Here is a 19546-nt window from a genome sequence, read left to right on the forward strand (position 1 = left end):
CTATTACTATTATTTTTATTTTTAATAAAATGCTGAAGTGGTAGGCAGATGCAAGACAAAGGTAGAAAACATAGCCTAGCGCTGCAAGAAGGCAAATGCAGACGATCAGACGATCAGGCGTGTGCCCATGGACCAAGCACTAATCCAGGCCAGACAAGGGCAGCAAGACATCCACGGATGCAGAAGATCTCTCCCAAAGCAGGGGGGGCGAGGCTCCGAGCCTCACCTCCGCCGACCCCCAAATTCTCACCTGATGGCCCCCCTGCGACTGTGCCTGTCTTAGGTTGTTCCTCCCTTGAGGAATCTCACCCGTCTCTGGCCAACCAGTCATCCTCCGGGGCCATACAGGGAAATGCAAAGTTGGCAAGTGAGAGAGAAGCCATATTGTTTGCAAAGGTTAGCTTTTTACTTCTTTGCAGATTTATGCCCTGTGGCTTCTATGCCCAGCACCTGTCCCGAGGCATCTCCACCACCTGGAGGAATTATGATACTCGGCAAATTCGATATGAGGCACGAATTCTATTTAAAGTTTGCAACCAGGAAGGAAGAAGAAAAGCCACAGATGTAGCACATGAAGGAAACCTGGGAGGACCGATTATTTCTTTGACATATCTTCTTGTACAGCACCCTAAGCATGCATAGGTTTTAAACTACTAACTATTTTGCACACACATATTGACATAATAGGAATACGGTGACATAAACAAAGCAAATCTATAATTACCAGCCATCTCCAGTGAAGCCAAGAAAACCATCTAGGCTCCCTAGGCATTTGTGAAAATTTATCTATGATATGATGGATATTTTCCAACTGCACCTGAACCATCAGACAAATTAAAGCAGCCCATTTCTGGGATCTGTCCACATCCCACATGTTCTTTCAACCATAGATAGTCTATAGTCATGAGATTTTGGGGTGCTACAACTTGCACCCCTCCCAACTCCTGGCCGAGTCCCAACAGCACAGATCCAGTCAAATTCGCCGTCTCACTGCATGCACATGCCAGCCCAGACATCTCCCCCCTCCTTCCCATGGCAAGTCCAGGAGACGGTGGGCTGGACGCAGCCACAACCGCAGCACCGTCCGGATCCCCGCGGAGGCCCCCCGATGACCATCCCCCGGCACGAGTCCCCCAGAGAGCGCCGATGCCGGAAGCCCCCCCCCACACCGCACCCCAGTTCACTCTCTGGGCATCCAAGCCAGGCCTCGATCCCCTGCGTAGAAACAAACAGACCCCCTGCCCACACCCCGACACGCCCTCCACACCACCGTGCAGAACTCACTGGAGGTCAGCACACAGTAACTGCCTTTTTTTTTTTTTTTTTAATTAAGAGAAAGGAATATTATCAGAAAAGAGTACCTCCATAGCTGACCATCCGACACCCCCCAAGTGATCAACATTAAGGACATTTAAAGCATGCGTTGATCTTTGATCCACCAACAGTTCCATCCTGTTAAGGAGTAATCCCCCTTTTCTTTCTTTCTTTCTTTTTTTTTTTTTTTAATTTTTAATCTACACTTACCTGAAGAATACCATGCCCACCATGCTCTCCCCTACATCAGGTCCCCCCCAACAACCACACCACGGCCACTGTCCACCAGCTCAGCAAAATGCTGTAGAGTCACCACTTGTCCCCTCCGCGCCGCGCAGCCCACCCTCCCCTCCCTCCCCCCCCCCATGCATGCCAATCCCAATACCCCCCCTCCTCTTCCCCCCCCCCACCCCTCCCCGCCCACCCATCCTCCCCAGCCCCCCCCCCCTTGGCACCTGCCAGTCCATCCCTGGGTTCTGCAATTCTGCTGCTGCTCTGTTCCCTCAGCCCCTCCTCCGTTCCCATACTCCTCAGATGAGCGAAATCACCCGGTATTTCTCTCTCTCCGCCCGGCTTACCTCACCGAGCATAATACTCTCCAGCTCCATCCATGCTGCTGCAAATGGTTGGATCCTTCCACCTCCCATGGCTGAGCAGTATTCCACCGTGTATATGTACCACATCCTCCCCATCCACTCATCTACAGATGGACACCTAGGTTGCCTCCAATTCCTGGCCACTGCAAATAGTGCTGCGACAAACATAGGAGTGCATCCGTCCCTCCCAAACTCGATTGCTGCGTTCCTAGGGTAAATTCCTAGGAGTGGAATTCCTGGGCCAAATGGCAGGTCTGCTCCGAGCACCTTGATGCACCTCCACACCGCCCTCCACAATGGTTGAACTAATTTACATTCCCACCAGCAGTGCAGGAGGGCTCCCCCCTCTCCACAGCCCCGCCAACACCCGTTGTTGTTTGTCTTTTGGATGGCAGCCACCCCCACTGGTGTGAGGTGACACCCCACCGTAGCTTCAATTTGCATTTCCCTGACAATTAGCGATGTGGAGCATCTCCCCATGTGCCCCTCGGCCATCTGCATCTCCCTTCTGGAGAACTGTCCGTTCAGTTCCTCCGCCCATCCTTTAACTGGGCTACTTGTTTCCTGTTTGCCGAGGCGTGCGAGCTCCCTATACATTCTGGACGTCAAGCCTCTATCAGATCTGTCACCCTCAAATACATTCTCCCATACTGTAGGGCTCCTCCTTGCTCTATTGACGGTGTCCCTCGCTGCACAGAAGCCCCTCAGCTCAATGTAGTCCCACTTGCTCATCCTCGCTGCTGTTCTCCTTGCCCGGGGAGACATGCCCAAGAAGAGACCACCCATGTCCATGTCCAAGAGGTCCCTGCCTATGTTTTTTTCCAAGAGTTCAACGGCCCCGTGACTTACATTCAGGTCCTCGATCCATCCTGAGTCCACCTCCGTACATGGGGTTAGACAATGGTCCAGCCTCATTCTCCCACATGTAGCCGCCCAGCCCTGCCAGCACCACCCGTCGAAGAGACCGCCACCCTGCCATTGTATGTCCATGGCTCCTCCATCAAATATCAACCGACCATATATGTTTGGGTTAATTTCCGGGGCCTCCAATCTGTTCCACTGGTCTGCGGCCCCGCCCCTGCGCCAGCACCAAATTGTCCCGATTACCATGGCCCTGCAGTAGAGCCCGAAGTTGGGGAGTGAGACCCCCCCCACTCTACTCCTCCCCCTCAGGATTGCCCTGGCCACTCGGGGTCTTCGGTGCCTCCACATGAACTTTCGAATTACTTGTTCCAATTCATTGAAGAATGCTGCTGGTAATTTGAGAGGGACCGCATCAAATCCGTACATTGCCCTCGGCAGGACGGCCACCCCGACGATATTAATTCTTCCCAGCCATGAGCATGGGACGAGCCTCCATCCATTAGTGTCCCCTTTAATTTCTCCCAAGAGTGACCTGTAGTTCCCAGAGTACAAGTCTTTCACTTCCTTGGCCAGGTCCACTCCCAGGCATTTTATTCTTTTTGATGCAATGGTGAATGGAACTGCCCTCCCGACCTCTCTCTCTACCGATTCGCTGCCAGTGTATAGGAAAGCCACAGATCTCTGCGTGCTGACCCTGTATCCTGCAACTCTGCTGCATTCCGACACCAGTTCTAGTAGTCCCGGAGTGGAGTCCTCAGGGCTTTCCATGCACAGTATCATATCATCTGCAAATAGTGACAGTCCAACTTCTTCTTTACCAACCTGGACTCCCCGTATCTCTCCGTTTCGTCTGATTGCCGTGGCTAGGACCCCCAGCACCATGCCAAATAACAGTGGGGAGAGTGGGCATCCCTGTCCGGCCCCCGATCCCAGCGGAAATGCCTTCAGCCTCTCGCCGCTCAGTACAATGCTGGCTGTGGGTCCATCACATATGGCCTTTACTATGTTGAGGTACTTGCCCTCCACTCCCATCCCGCCGAGAGTTTCTATCATGAATGGATGCTGAATCTTGTCAAATGCTTTTTCAGCATCCATGGAGATGACCATGCGGTTCCTGTCCTTCCTTTTGTTGATGTGGTGGATGACGTTGATGGACCTTCGAATGTTGTACCATCCCTGCATCCCTGGGATGAACCCCACCTGGTCATGGTGCACGATCCTTTTGATATACTGTTGAATTCTGTTTGCTAATATTTTATTGAGTATTTTTGCATCTACGTTCATCAGGGATATTGGTCTGTAATTTTCTTTTTTGGTGGGGTCTTTGCCTGGTTTTGGCACCAGGGTGATGCCGGCTTCATAGAATGAGCCTGGGAGCACCCCCTCTTCCTCTATTTTGCGGAACACTCCAAGGACAATGGGCACCATGTCCTCTCCGTGTGTCCGACAAAACCCCGAGGCAAATCCGTCCGGCCCCGGGGTCCTGCCCCCGGGTAGTTCCTTGATTACTGTTTCAATTTCTTTGCTTGTAATTGGTTTGTTTAACTTTTGTGTTTCTTCCTTGGTCAGTCTTGGGAGGTTGTATTTTTCCAGGAAGTCGTCCATTTCTTCTAGGTTTTCCAGCCTGTTGGCACACAGGTCCCCATAGTAGTCTTTAATAATTCTTTGTATTTCTGTGGAGTCTGTCGTGATTTTTCCATTCTCATTTCTGACTATGTTGATTTGTGTTGACTCTCTTTTTCTCTTAATAAGTTGGGCCAGAGGCTTATCTATTTTGTTTATTCTCTCAAAGAACCAGCTCTTGGCTTCGTTGATTCTTGCCATTGTTTTATTCTTCTCAATTTTGTTTATTTCTTCTCTGATCTTTATTATGTCCCTCCTTCTGCTGACTCCAGGCCTCATTTGTCCTTCCCTTTCCAGTTTTAATAATTGTGATGTTAGACTATTCATTTGGGATTGTTCTTCCTTCTTCAAGTGTGCCCGGACTGCCACATACTCTCCTCTTAAGACCGCTTTCGCTGCACCCCACAGAAGCCGGGGCTCAGCGTTGCCGTTGTCATTTGTTTCTATACATTCCTTGATCTCTATTTTGATTTGTTCATTGATCCATTGATTATTTAGTAGCATGTTGTTAAGCCTCCATGTGTCTGCGAGCCTTTTTGTTTTCTTTGTAGAATTTATTTCTACTTTCATACCTTTGTGGTCTGAAAAATTGGTTGGTAGAATTTCAATATTGTGGAATTTACTGAGGCTCTTTTTGTGAGCTAGTATGTGGTCTATTCTGGAGAATGTTCCATGTGCACTTGAGAAGAATGTATATCCTGTTGCTTTTGGATGTAAAGTTCTATAGATGTCTATTAGGTCCATCTGTTCTAGTGTGTTGTTCAGTGCCTGTGTGTCTTTACTTATTTTCTGCCCAGTGGATCTATCCTTTGGGGTGAGTGGTGTGTTGAAGTCTCCTACAATGAATGCATTGCAGTCTATTTCCCTCTTTAGTTCTGTTAGTATTTGCTTCACATATGCTGGTGCTCCTGTATTGGGTGCATATATATTTAGAATGGTTATATCCTCTTGTTGGACTAAGCCCTTTATCATTATGTAGTGGCCTTCTTTATCTCTTGTTACTTTCTTTGTTTTGAAGTCTATTTTGTCTGATATTAGTACTGCAACCCCTGCTTTCTTCTCACTGTTGTTTGCCTGAAATATGTTTTTCCATCCCTTGACTTTTAGTCTATGCTTATCTTTGGGTTTAAGGTGAGTTTCTTGTAAGCAGCATATAGATGGGTCTTGCTTTTTTATCCATTCTATTACTCTATGTCTTTTGATTGGTGCATTAAGTCCATTTACATTTAGGGTGACTATTGAAAGATATGTACTTATTGCCATTGCAGGCTTTAGATTCGTGGTTACCAAAGGTTCAAGGTTAGCTTCTTTAGTATCTTACTGCCTAACTTAGCTCGCTTATTGAGCTGTTATATACACTGTCTGGAGAGTCTTTTCTTCTCTCCCTTCTTATTCCTCCTCCTCCCTTCTTCATATGTTGTGTGTTTTGTTCTGTGCTCTTTTTAGGGGTGCTCCCATCTAGAGCAGTCCCTGTAGGATGCCCTGTAGAGGTGGTTTGTGGGAAGCAAATTCCCTCAGCTTTTGCTTGTCTGGGAATTGTTTGATCCCACCATCATATTTAAATGATAGTCGTGCTGGATACAGTATCCTTGGTTCAAGGCCCTTCTGTTTCATTGCATTAAGTATATCATGCCATTCTCTTCTGGCCTGTAGGGTTTCTGTTGAGAAGTCTGATGTTAGCCTGATTGGTTTTCCTTTATAGGTGACCTTTTTCTCTCTAGCTGCCTTTAAAACTCTTTCCTTGTCCTTGATCCTTGCCATTTTAATTATTATGTGTCTTGGTGTTGTCCTCCTTGGATCCTTTCTGTTGGGGGTTCTGTATAATTCCATGGTCTGTTCGATTATTTCCTCCCCCAGTTTGGGGAAGTTTTCAGCAATTATTTCTTCAAAGACACTTTCTATCCCTTTTCCTCTTTCTTCCTCTTCTGGTATCCCTATAATACGAATGTTTTTCCTTTTGTATTGGTCACATATTTCTCTTAGTGTTGTTTCATTCCTGGAGATCCCTCCATCTCTCTCCACGTCAGCTTCTATACGTTCCTGTTCTCTGGCTTCTATTCCTTCAATGGCCTCCCGCATCCCATCCATTCTGCTTATAAATCCTTCCAGGGATTGCTTCACTTCCGTGATCTCCCTCCTGACATCTGTGATCTCCCTCCGGACCCCATCCCACTGCTCTCGCATTTTTCTCTGCATCTCATCCCACTGCTCTTGCATTTTTCTCTGCATCTCATCCCATTGCTCTTGCATTTTTTTCTGCATCTCTGTCAGCATGTTCATGATTTTTATTTTGAATTCTTTTTCAGGAGGACTAGTTAGGTCTGTCTCCCTCTCAGGCGCTGTCCCTGCGATCCCTGTCTGCCCGTAGTTTTGCCTTTTCATGGTGATAGAGATAGTCCGCAGAGCTGGTACAAGTGACCGCTGGAAGAGCCTCCCCTCCTGTTGGCCTGCAGCCTTTTCCTGGGAGAATAGCGACCTCCAGTGGCTTGTGCTGGGCAGCTGTGCGCAGACAGGGCTTCTGCTTCCTGCCCAGTTGCTTTGGGGTTTATCTCCACTGTTGCTGTGGGCTTGGCCTGGCTGGGGCTGTTCCTCCAAAATGGTGGAGCCCCGTTAGAGGGGGAGCAGCCAGGAGACCATTTATCTCCGTAAGGGGCCCCTGTGCTCCCTGCTGCCCAGGGGGTTAGAGTGCCCAGAGATCCCCAGATTCCCTGCTTCTGGTCTAAGTGACCTGTCCTGCCCCTTTAAGATTTCCAAAAAGCACTCTCCAAACCAAAACAACAACAGCAACAATGAGAGAGGGAACAGAAAGGAAAAAAAAAAGAAAAAACACGCGATTTTTCTTTTTTTTTTCCTCAGGTGCCGGTCCCAGGCACCCGCGCACTGGTCCTGCTGCCCTGTCTCCCTAGCACCAGGGTCCCTGTCCTTCCAAGGCCCCCAAAAAGCACCCACCCACCGGTCCCGCAGGGAAGGAACGCCCAATATTCTTGGTCCTCAGGCACTGGTCCCACGCACCCGCCCACCAGTCCCGCCGCCCCGCCTCCCCAGCACCGGGGCCCCCGCCCCTTCAAGGCTTCCAAAAAGCACTTGGCAAAAAGAGAGAAAAAAAAAGGGGAAAAACGCGCGATTTCTTCCGTCCTCAGGTGCTGGTCTCAGGCACCCACCCACCAGTCCCACAGGGAAAAATGCGGGATATTCTTTGTCCTCAGGTGCCGGTCCCAGGCACCCGCTCACCAGTCCCGCCGCCCTGCCTCCCCAGCACCGGGGTCCCCGTCCCCCTTAGGCTTCCAAAAAGCACTCGCAGAAAAGAGAAAAAAAAAAGGTGAAAAACGCGCGATTTCCTCTGTCCTCAAGTGCCGGTCCCAGGCACCCGCCCACCGGTCCCGCAGGGAAAAACGGGGGATATTCCTTGTCCTCAGGCGCCGGTCCCAGCCACCCGCTCACCAGTCCCGCCACCGTGCCTCCCTAGCACTGGGGTCCCCGTCCCTTCAAGGCTTCCAAAAAGCGCTTGCCAAAAAGAGAAAAAAAAAAAAGGGGAAAAACGCGCGACCTCCTCCGTCCTCAGACACCGGTCTCAGGCACCCGCCCCCAGGTCTCGCAGGGAGAAACACGGGATATTCTTTGTCCTCCGGCGCCGTTCCCAGGCACCTCCTCACCGGTCCCGCCACCCTGCCTCCCCAGCAACGGGGGCCCGTCCCTCTAAGGCTTCCAAAAAGCGCTCGCCAAAAAAAAAAAACTGCTCCGGTTTCTCTCCACCCGCCGGGAGCCGGGGGGAGGGGCGCTCGGGTCCCGCCGGGCCGGGGCCCGTACCCCACCCCCTTCACAAGGCGCTGGGCTCCCGCAGGTGTGGATGTGGTCTGGATGCTGTCCTGCGTCCCGTGGTCTCCACCCTAGGAAGACCCCTCTCTGCCATATTCCCACAGCTCCACGTGTCCCTGGGAGGAGACCTCCACTGCTCCACTCACGCCGCCATCCCGGCTCCCCTCCCTAAGAAACTCTTTTTACATTTCATTTGGTCACTGTTTCCTTATTCACAAATTCCTTAATTGTTTGCTACTGCTATTTTGCAGCTTGTAGCTTAGGGGCAGCAAAAATGCTTTGAGAATCACAGAAGTACAGCATTTAACTAGCAGGACAGATAGGCTATTAAAGATATAAGGACAGAAGTATTAGGTATGGTAGGGAAATAAAAACTGAGTAAAACAATGCCTAGCCTCAAAAGATATCATTATCTAGTAGAGGGAAAAAAATAGTATACATGAATAATTATAATACAAGATAGCATAGAATGAGTGAAAGAGAGGCACCAGGTGCTACAGGAATTTAGAAGAGGGAGAGTTGGCCTTAAGGAACTGGTCAAAGGTTCATGAAAGGTAAGCATTTAAGTAAATCTTGAAACATGACAGGTAGAACTTTTCCAGTTGATAGAATGATATGAAGTAAGGACTAACATGGTGTTTGGAAGGAATAAAGAATAAAATTTGGTTTGTTTTGAACACATAGTACATATACACAGGAGTTGACAGACATTTGAGAAATATAGATAGCAACCAGTTATGAGTATCAGGTTAAGGAGTTTGGACTTCTATCAATAGATTAATAAAAAACCCATTTAAGGGGTATGCATTTAAGAGAGAGGGAAGAGAGGAGAGGGAAGGACAGATAGACATATACAAGCTATGTCCAGAGCTGTGATTTGATATAACTGATCTGATTGTTCAGTTCTGTTCACACAGAGTGACTAGTGTGCGCCCGTAATGGGACTAGGTGCTGGAGACTCTGGACAAACAACAGCGGAACACAGTTTGCTGTCTCTCTTCTCTACCAGACACGTTTGGAAGCCCCAGAAAGGTTAAATAATATTCTTAGGCTTTCATTTTCCCACATGTAAATAGAACTATGAGGACTGATATAACAGAAACAAAACGCCATGTTTAGCAGCAGCCACTTAGATTGCAAAAGAAGCAATTCACAAGTTTTTATCTGATACCTAAGAAAACAGGAAAAGCTTATGTCTCAGCTATTTTAAATGTTTTTATCATGAGAGGTTGGGTCTGTGGTGACATCACATATATAATAATAAGTGATAATACAGAAATACAAAGAATTATCAGAGAATTCTATGAAAAATTACATGCCAACAAATTGGGACAACCTAGAAGAAACTGACAAATTCCTAGAAAAGAACATTTCAAGACTGACCCAGGAAGAAAAAGAAAATCTGAACAGACCAATTACCAATAATGAAATTGAACTGGTAATCAAAAATCTCTCCCAACAAACTAAATTCCAGTACCAGACAGTTTCACAGCTGAATTCTACCAAATACTTAAAGAAGAGCTAATACCAATCCTTCTTAAAGTAGTCCAAAAAATAGAACAGGAGGAAGGGAATACTTCCAAACTTATTCTATAAGGCCAGCATCACTCTAATACCAAAACCAGACAAAGACACCACAAAAAAAGAAACCTATAGACCTATATCCCTGATGAACATAGATGCAAAAATCCTCAACAAAACATTAGCAAACAAAATTAAAAAATAGATCAAAAGGCTCAACAATCACAACCAAGTGGGATTTACTCCAGGCATGCAAGGATGGTACAGTATTTGTAAATCAATCAACATGTACACCACACTAACAAAAAGAAGGATAAAAACCACATGATCATCTCAATAGATGCTGAAAAAGCATTTGACAAAACTCAACATCCATTCATGATAAAAACTCTGCACAAAAAATGGGTATAGAAGGTATGTACCTCAACATAATAAGGGTCACATATGACAAACCCACAGCTAACATCATAATCCATGGTGAGAAACTGAATGCTTTTCTTCTAAGATCAGGAAACAAGAGAAGGATATCTACTCTCACCACTTTTATTCAACATAGTACTGTAGGCCCCCGCCACAGCAATCAGACAATACAAAGAGATAAAAGGCATCCAAATTGGTAAGGAATTGAACTGTCATCTATTTGCAGATGACATAATACTACATATATATATATATATAAAACCCTAACGACTCCATCAAAGAACTATTAGAATTAATAACTGGATTCAGTAAAGTTGCAGGATACAAAATTAATATACAGAAATCTGTTGCATTCCTATATACTAACAACAAACTAGCAGGGGGGCCCAGAAATAAACCCATGCATATATGGTTAATTAATATACAATAAAGGAGACATGAATATCCAATGTGGAGGAGAGTTTCTTCAACAACTGGTGTTGGGAAAACTGGACAGCTACATGCAAGAGAATAAAGCTGGATTTTGTGTCTAACTCCATACACAAAAGTAAACTTGAAATGTATTAGAGACTTAAATATAAGACATGAAACCATATAACTCTTAGAATAAAACATAGGCAAAAATCTTTTGAACATAAGTATGAGCAATTTTTCCCTGGACATTTCTCTTTGGGCAAGGCAAGCAAAACAAAAAATGAACAAGTGGGACTACATCAAACTAAATAGCTTCTGTACAGCAAAGGACACCATCAACAGAACAAAAAGGCAACCTATGGGAGAAAATATATTCATAAATGATTTAACCAATAGGGGTTTAACATTCAAAATATATAAAGAGCTCATATACCTCAAAACTCAAAAAACAAATAACCCAATTAAAAAATGGGCAGAGGACCCGAATGGACATTTCTCAAAGAAGAAATTCGGATGGCCAACAGGCACATGAAAAGATGCTCCACATTGCTAATCATCAGGGAAATGCAAATTAAAACCACAATGAGATATCATCTCACATTATTAGGATGGCCACTATCCAAAGACAAGAAATAACAAATGCTGGCGAGGATGTGGAGAAATGGTAACCCTCACACACTGTTGGTGGGAATGTAAATTGGTGTAGCCACTGTGGAAAGCAGTAAGGAATTTTGTCAAAAAACTAAAAACAGAAATAATATATGACCTAGTAATTCCACTTCTAAGAATTTACCCAAAGAAAACAAAACCCCTGATTTGAAAAGATATATGAACTCCTATGTCAACTGCCTCATTATTTACAATACCCAAGATATGGAGGCAACCAAAGTGTCCATGAATAGATGCATGAATAAAGAAGATGTCGTACATATACACAATGGCATATTATTCAGCATAAAAAAGAAAGAAATACTGCCATTTGAGATGACATGGATGGACCTAGATGGTATTATACTAATTGAAATAAGCCAGGCAGCGAAAGACAAATACCACATGATTTCACTTATTTGTGGAATCTAAAAACAAAACAAAACAAAATGAACAAAACAGCAGTAGACTCACAGATACTGAGAAGTGCCTGGTGTTTACCACAGGGAGGGATTGGGGTAGATGGCTGGATAGGGAGAGTGAGGGGGATAAAAGGGCACAAAAATTCTGAATCATATTAAGTTGGTCATGGGGATGGTAGTAAAACATGGAGAATACAGCCAATGATTCTGTAACATCTTCCAATGTTGAAAGACAGTAACTGCATTAGTGGGGTTGAGGATTTAATAACTGGGTAACTTATGAACTACTGTGTTGAATACTTGAAACCAATATAAGATTGTATATCAAATATACTTTAATAAAAAATAAATAAATAAATAGTAAGTGACAATAAAACCTTCATACTTCCTAAGGAGGCACTAGGGATTTTCAAGCTACTAAAAACATAGCACCGGCAACAAAAATTAGTTCCAGATATTGATATTTAATAAATGAGTCCTGGCTGATAAAGAACAGGCCAGGTGTATAAAGTGATTGGATATCTAATTTTCACATCTCTCCATGAAAAACAACAAAAAAACCCACCTATACTCTTAACATACTTAGAAGTAGCCCAGAGTTTATAGCTATTTGATTGGTTATCAGCAATTCCCCATGCCAAAAATTCAATGAAAACAAAAAGTTTGGGACTACCCGTGACAGGTAAATTAATTACGTAGTACATAAAAAGCCATTAGCTGACAAGCTATCCTATAGCTGATAATTCTTCTCCTTTGCCCTCTTATTTTCTAACTTATTGTAATATATTTTTCTGAATTATATGATTTATATATTTCTCTTTAAAGTCTGTGAGCTTCATGAGGGCCAAAGCCATGTCTTTCATCTATCTTCCTATCTTTAGCAGATAGAAGAGTACCTAACATAATTGGCATGCATGTGCACGTGCACATACACCCATGGTGCGGAACTGGCCCAAGAAGGAACACAAGAGGAAAGAGAACTACTTTGACAACCAAAATGCCATTACTATCTCATAAAAAGTTACTTGAAGGCTTCTTACCTGGCGTGTCATTACAAAATATGCATACATTGCCATGGCACTTCCATAAGTGATGAAGTAGGTGACTGGCTCCATGATGTCCCAGGAGTATTCCCACCAGGTAAGCCGGGCCAAAATGCCAAACTGTGTGGCCATGTAGGCAAGCCCACCCCATAGCACCAAAGTGGTCCTCTTCTCAGCTTTTCTGCTAATCTCAATTCGTACCTATACGGCACAAATGATAGATCAAACATAAGATAGTCTCACATAGAATTATCTTAAATTCTTAAACTATCCTGTTTACTAAAGAAACAGGACTCATAATCAAGACATATTAGTCTGAATTGTAGTGAATATAGCTTGTCTTCTTAAATAGTACCTGTAGTTTTCATTGAAAAAATAATTTACTGGAGTAATGTTTTTTAAGGACACTTGTGTTTTATATTTCACCCTAGAAAGATGTGAAAATATGGTAGTGAGTAAGTTCGTTTTAACAGCTCTTCATCCAGCTATGAGATTCTCTTCTTTATAAGAGGGAAATAAGAACATTTTTCAGCGTTCTCTCCCTGTAGCATACAAGATTTAATCTATCACCAATTTTTACTCAGAGGGCTAACCAGGGGACAGAACAGCACAGTGAGTCAGAGCATGGACTCTGCTATTCAGAACTGTGGGATTAATGGGATTAATACACAAATCAAGTAGAACAGAAATCAAATGTACAAGTACATATGACTTGATTATTCTTCCTACAACAGAATGATTAGAGCCAAAACAGTTCCTACAACTCCTGACTGCCCTCACATGGTTTCAGTATCCTTGAGGAGCACCACGCCCTAGGGCTAGACTCAAGGTCAGATAATGATTGTGCATTTATCATGTGTTGAGCCCCCTACTCAGAATTCTTTATATGTTTAAGTTCATTTGCTCAATACATATAAGGAGTGCCTTTTCGGCATTACTCTTGTGCTGTGATGCCTTGAGTACCCTGGCTGGCCTTTCAGATCTTCAGCATTCCATCACATTCCCCCCAAATCTGTGGGTCAGAGGCAAGGGGGACCTGACAAGAACAACTGAGCTCAAGCTATGATCTACAAATCATCATTAACTTCACTATGGAGTTGTTCACTTAAACATCAGAAAACAGGAAAAATACTTATCAATTCCCAGCACATAGGATGATAACTTTGTTATATTTGCTATATTAAAAAAATGCTTTACATTTTGAAAACATCAAATTTAAATATTTTCCCCTTTCACAACAGTTCAACTTATCACATTTCTAATGGTCTTAAATTTATTGAGAACAAACTTGAGACATGTGTTCATTATTTTTAAAGAAATCAGAAAAAGCAGAATATTAAGATTTGTTCCTTTTCTTAATCTCTAGTATATAGTCTAATTTCTTAAAATGGAAATATTTGTATCATCATTAAAAAATAAGGATGGTATTCACTGAAAAACATTAAAAAAATCTAAAGAAAAAAAGCATTATAATCCTATTACTCTTAGCATTTTGGAATATATTATTTTTGATTTTTTCCTTTGTGTGTATGTACACACACATTATGTGCATTTATATAAATATTGATAAATGTATAAATACATACATTTATATACATACATAACATTTAAAAATTGAATCATAGTATATACTAATATGCACACTGTTTTGATTTACTTTTTAGGAAATACAGATACTTTTTACAGCATATTAGAGCTGAATCATTTTAAACAGCTGCATAATATTCCATATAATACTAATTCTTAACTTGGCTAAAGTCAATATCCACTATACTCAGATCTTTTCTTGATCAGCAATCTTTCCAATTTTTGTTTTAAAGTTGATAAGACTGGTTAAGGGCAGACACTTAGACCTCAAAGCTCTAAGTCCACAATCAAGGCTCTAAACTATTCCTTTTTAAGTTCTCCTTTGATTGGAACTTTCTTATGGTTGAGTCCCCAAAACTAGTGGAATAATTTGATCAACACAACTCAATTACATAAAACTCAGAGGGAATAACACAAATACATATCCTCTGGAAAGAAATACCAGTGAAGAGGAAAGTTTGAGATTTGAATCTTCACCTTCTCCAAAGGTGCCAGCTGCTCTTTGAGATCTTCTAATCTTTCGATGAGCTCCCTTTCCTTGTTTAACTGGTGTTGCTCGATGCACAGCGTGGTGTATAGCTGCTGGACAAGTGTCTTTACATCACTTAGTGTTGCAGCATTTTCGTGGCTTAAGAGATCTGAAAGAAAGGGGTTAGATTTTTAAAAACTGTATGCCTTAAATGAAGAGTTGCTTTTCTTGGGGCTATTAGACAATGATAAGAACAAGACAGATTCATCCACTACAGGAATCCCACCTTCAATGTAAAACTGCAGGACAGTGATAATTCTTTTTAAAAAAGGAGGTGCCCACAAATCCTAGGAAGTAAATTCATATATGGGCAAGTTGAAATTTTGAAACCAACAGCTACCATTATATTCTTGGAAGTCTAAATGACACAAATGAAGCTACAAATAATCTTCTTCATTAGAAAAACAAATAATTTAAAGTAGTATGTTAAAACGTAGTAGAAAGGTTCAGAATCAATTTGATTATTATGCTTGTTAAAATGCTGATCTATAATTTATCTGTGGTCTTGCCATTTTAACTGGTGATTTTTTTTCCCTTTAGTAGTAACATCTGAGAAAAAATACACAGTATTTCAAATTTGCAAATACAAAGGTATAAATAAAATATCAAAATAATCTTAGCCCCCATACACCTTATCCCTAGCATGCCAACTTTTATTTATTCTTATTGGGGAAAGATACAGAGAAGCTGTTTGGGTCTCAATATCATGCTCTAAAGGGCAAGAATTTATGAGAATGATTGGGAAGATTAAATTCTTTGATTCAATATCCTCTTCGAGTAGTATGTATTTCTAGAAATCTAAAAATTGTGTTTGAGAATCTAATAAAGAATTGGCTGCTTTATGCTGTCAAAGAATTTTTCAAAAAAAAGGACACAAAATGAAGCTTTTGCTTTAGACTCCTAGCCTTAAATGTGATATTTTGTTAGGTCAGCCCTCTTCTAAATCAAAATAAGCCCCAGTCAGAATTAGCTATAAGCCAAAGTCAAAAATAGCCATGCATTTCAAATATTAGTTAAGGATGTCCTCTAGTATAGTTACCACAAAAATTCAATTAATAAAAAAATTCAAATAAGGGTAGCAAATTGCATTAGAGAAGAGCTGATAAAGTAAAATGTGATACAGCATCTTGCACAGTATGTTGCATGCCTGAGTAACTGTGCTGAATTAATGGCCACAGATAAAACAAGGAAGACTTTGAGTTCTTTAAATCATCTATGTCAGCAGGGTTGTCTAATGCACTGAAGTTGGAGCTCACATTTGCATATGGCTTTATACTTTCCAAAGTTACCAGAAGAGGAAATTGCCATTTTTTTTTTTTTTTTGGAGAAACCAGTTGCATTTCTGATAGAGTTTTCTTAACAGTGGTGGTACCTGGCTCAGGGCTGGCAGGGAGGGCCAAAGCCTCCCCATGCTGTCCAGGGCCAAGGGGGTGGGAGCAGGAACAAAAAAGCTTCTAGAAGGCAATTTAGACTTCACTTGTCTAGAATGTTACAGTGAAGTGGTAGAGTCTATGTCACCTGACCCCCTAGGCCTGAAGCTGAGTAAAAATGCTTCTTATATCAGCATTAATATTTCTCTTGAAAGCTTGGTCCTCTTTCAAAAAGACAATTTCTTAAGCAGGCGTCAATTATCTATGGTTAACAAAATCCTTTCACACATATGTTATCCTCACAATACCACTATGAATAAGTTTGGTGCCCACAATTTATAAATGAGGAACTTGAATCTTAGAGATGTAAGATTAGAAAACATTTTTTGTACTAGATACTGATCTAGTCACTGTGGAAGGAAAAAAAAAAATCAAATGTTAGGTGGTTCCTCTTCTTAATGAAGTCTAATAATATCATTAAAAAGTTGCAGAGTTTAGGAAGTAGAAAAAGATCTGATCGGCAGTCCAATGACTTTCCTATCCTATGCCCTTTCTTTTTCCACTCCAACTTGCAATACCACAATTGTACTATACTTGCTTAGAAGTCCAAGGAGGAAATGAGGGAGGGAGCCAGGAAGAGAAGAAGGGATGGAAGGGAAGGAAAGAAAGAGGGAGGGAAAGAAGGGAAGCAAGCAAAGCTAAATAGGATTTCTTCCTTTTCCTAATGAAGCATGGACATGTTAATGATCAAATATGTATGGAAAATCATAATGATAAAGTCTACAAAATCTGAAATTAGGGTTGATATTTGTTTTACAAAAAAGTAAAGTTTCTATTAGAACATTCATTGCAGACTTGTTAGTTTAAAAATTAATATTCATATTATGGGTTCTGCTATGTAGAAAATTTATTTTTTGTATCAATCTTTTCTTTTATGGCTTTTGGGTTTTATGTTATAGTCAGGAAGGTCCTTCTCATTAAAAGTTTATAAAAATATTTATTTTGATTCTCTCAGCACTTTTACTATTTCTTTCTAAAACTTAACTTTTTGATCCATATACCCTTTGACACAGTACTTCCAGTTCTAGGTATTTTTGGAACATATGTACTCCCATACTTCCTAAGTGATACATATTCAAGATGCTACAATATATACTATAGTGAAAAAACAGAACAACATAAGTCTGTCAATAAATTATAAAATTAGCAGTTAAGTGAATGGTGATATATGTTCATACAATGTAATACATAGCAGTTGTGAAAAAGAATGAAGAATTCTTTATGTACTGTTATGTCAATATCTTCAGAATATACTGTTAGGTAAGAAAAGCAGTATGGTGGTTTTATATCTTGTCAATCTGGCTAAACTAGAATTGTTTCTCAAAATACCTTTCCCTGTGTGGTTTGAATGAGAGTTAACCAAATCAAGGGAGATTTTGGAAAGCAGAAGAGAAGCTGAAGACATTTTACTTTGAAGATTGTTATGGTTTTTAGTAGTGAGAAAACAGATGGAGAGGTGCCCATAGATACTACCTTGTGCTTGTTCTCTGTTCTGCAACCAGCTTTTTTCTCAATAGCCACCTCTGCTGGTTACCAGCAAATCCAAGACCCCAAACAGACACAGCCTTTTACAGCTGTGCTCTTCAAAACAGTAAAGACTAGCCACATGTGCCCATTTCAACTTAAGATTAAAATGGAATACAATTTAAAATTCAGTTCCTCAGTCACACTAGCCACATTTCAAGTGCTCAATTACAGGCTACAATATTGGATAGTGCAGAAATGGAACAGTTTCATTTTCACTGAAAGTTGTATTTGTTAACACTGTCCTAGGGATTTCTCTATCAGCCCTCCTTTACAGTCCTAACCTTGCAGTTGGATGCATCTGAATTTCCAGGTTCCTTGGCAAGCTTGGATTTGTCCACCTGTGCTATCACTTCAAAATTAGTAACATTTCTCTGACCTTCCATGTTCCCCTTTTCAGATTCTTACCTCTCTCCTCTGCAGCTTCATCTACACTTGTGGAAATTTCATTCCTATAATAAATCTTTTATTCCATAATGTTCATGTGATTGTTTCCCCAAATGAACCTTGACTGAACAAACAGTATGTATGTGTGGATAAAATGAGAGTTCCAGGATTCTCACCTGGCCCTGGTTGACTAGCTCACTGCACACCTGTGGGCAAAACATGGCTGCTGACTCTATAAAAAGAGCTCTGCTCAGTGCTCTGGGCTTGACACGGTTGCAGAGCTGCAAGGCTGCAGAAAAGCAGAGCAGAGGCTGGAGTGGTGGCAGCACCGAGGACAGAGGCCCAAGGGATGGCTGTGTGTGATGACTGTGCAGAGAGGCCCAGAGGACGGCTGTACGGACAGAGGGGCCCAGAAGCAGAGACTGGCTTACTGCATACAGACTCGCTCTGAGGGAATGGGATTCTAGTGACTGACCTGCCACCTGGAAATAAAGTTGGGTATAACCCTTTCACCCCAAAGAACATTTTGCTGTCAATTTCTTTGGTTACACTGAATCCATAGCGAACTTACCCAGGGCTGAAACCCATTGGCAAGACAATATGATATGCTATTATCTGCATAAAAAGGGAAAAAAGATTATGCATTGCTATTTGCTTATGAGTGCACTATCTCTGGTAGGAAACATAAACTAAGAACCAGTGTGATTGCTGGTATGCAGGAGAAAAGGGTGGCTGTGGAATAGTGATGAGAAAACGTTTACCCATACATTCTTTGACTTCGGCAGCTGAACCTTGTAAATGTATTACCTATTCAGAACAAATAAAAATATATTTAATGTGCAACTACATACCTTCTAACAGCAATAAGAAGACCATAAATGATAATTCATAAGAGACCAATCTAATAGATGTCCAACTCTAGACCTGGCTGAACACAAGAGTTGTTTTCTTTCTGATCAGGTATTGGTAAAGCCCTGGCAAATTCAAGGGACTCAGCTCTATTTTGTTAGATTTTCTTGACAGGAGAATATGGTTCCAAGGTATTGTCACAGTGGAGGAAAACAAAAACTTCAAATCTTGACCCTGAGAAGTGTATTAACATATTTGGAGATGAAATTATAGAAAGAGGGAAGATCAATCTGTTAATAGCTTAACAACACTTTTGGATGATTTGTGTATGATTCATGAAAAATACAGTGAGATGTTTATTAATGATTCTGCACATGTCATCAGTGCCAGGAAAATTAAGGTACAAAAAGGTAGGGAGATATGCTAACATAATAGGGATTAAGAATTCTTTTGAGCTACTAAAATGGTTTGGGAAGGATTTGGGATATTTGAGTTTGTGGCAAGGCATTCATTATTGTTGGTATTTGGTTTTCCTGTTCAACCTTCCCTCTCAAATTAT

At 42.0% G+C, this 19546-nt stretch overlaps 1 protein-coding gene across 4 annotated transcripts in view; it reads right to left on the bottom strand.

The window, feature by feature from the left end:
* The window catches only part of MCU (mitochondrial calcium uniporter), a 245977-nt gene that overhangs the window by 16658 nt on the left and 209773 nt on the right, over positions 1 to 19546 (bottom strand). For all 4 annotated transcript variants that reach the window (XM_036998965.2, XM_036998967.2, XM_036998966.2 and 1 more), the window contains 2 exons: positions 14746 to 14906; positions 12679 to 12882 (listed from right to left, as the gene is read on the bottom strand). In XM_036998965.2, the coding sequence (XP_036854860.1) occupies positions 12679 to 12882; positions 14746 to 14906 (365 nt within the window). The remainder of the gene's footprint in view (positions 1 to 12678; positions 12883 to 14745; positions 14907 to 19546) is intronic.

This window comes from Manis javanica, chromosome 7 (genome assembly GCF_040802235.1).
Source record: "Manis javanica isolate MJ-LG chromosome 7, MJ_LKY, whole genome shotgun sequence".
Classification (NCBI taxonomy): Eukaryota; Metazoa; Chordata; class Mammalia; order Pholidota; family Manidae; genus Manis; species Manis javanica.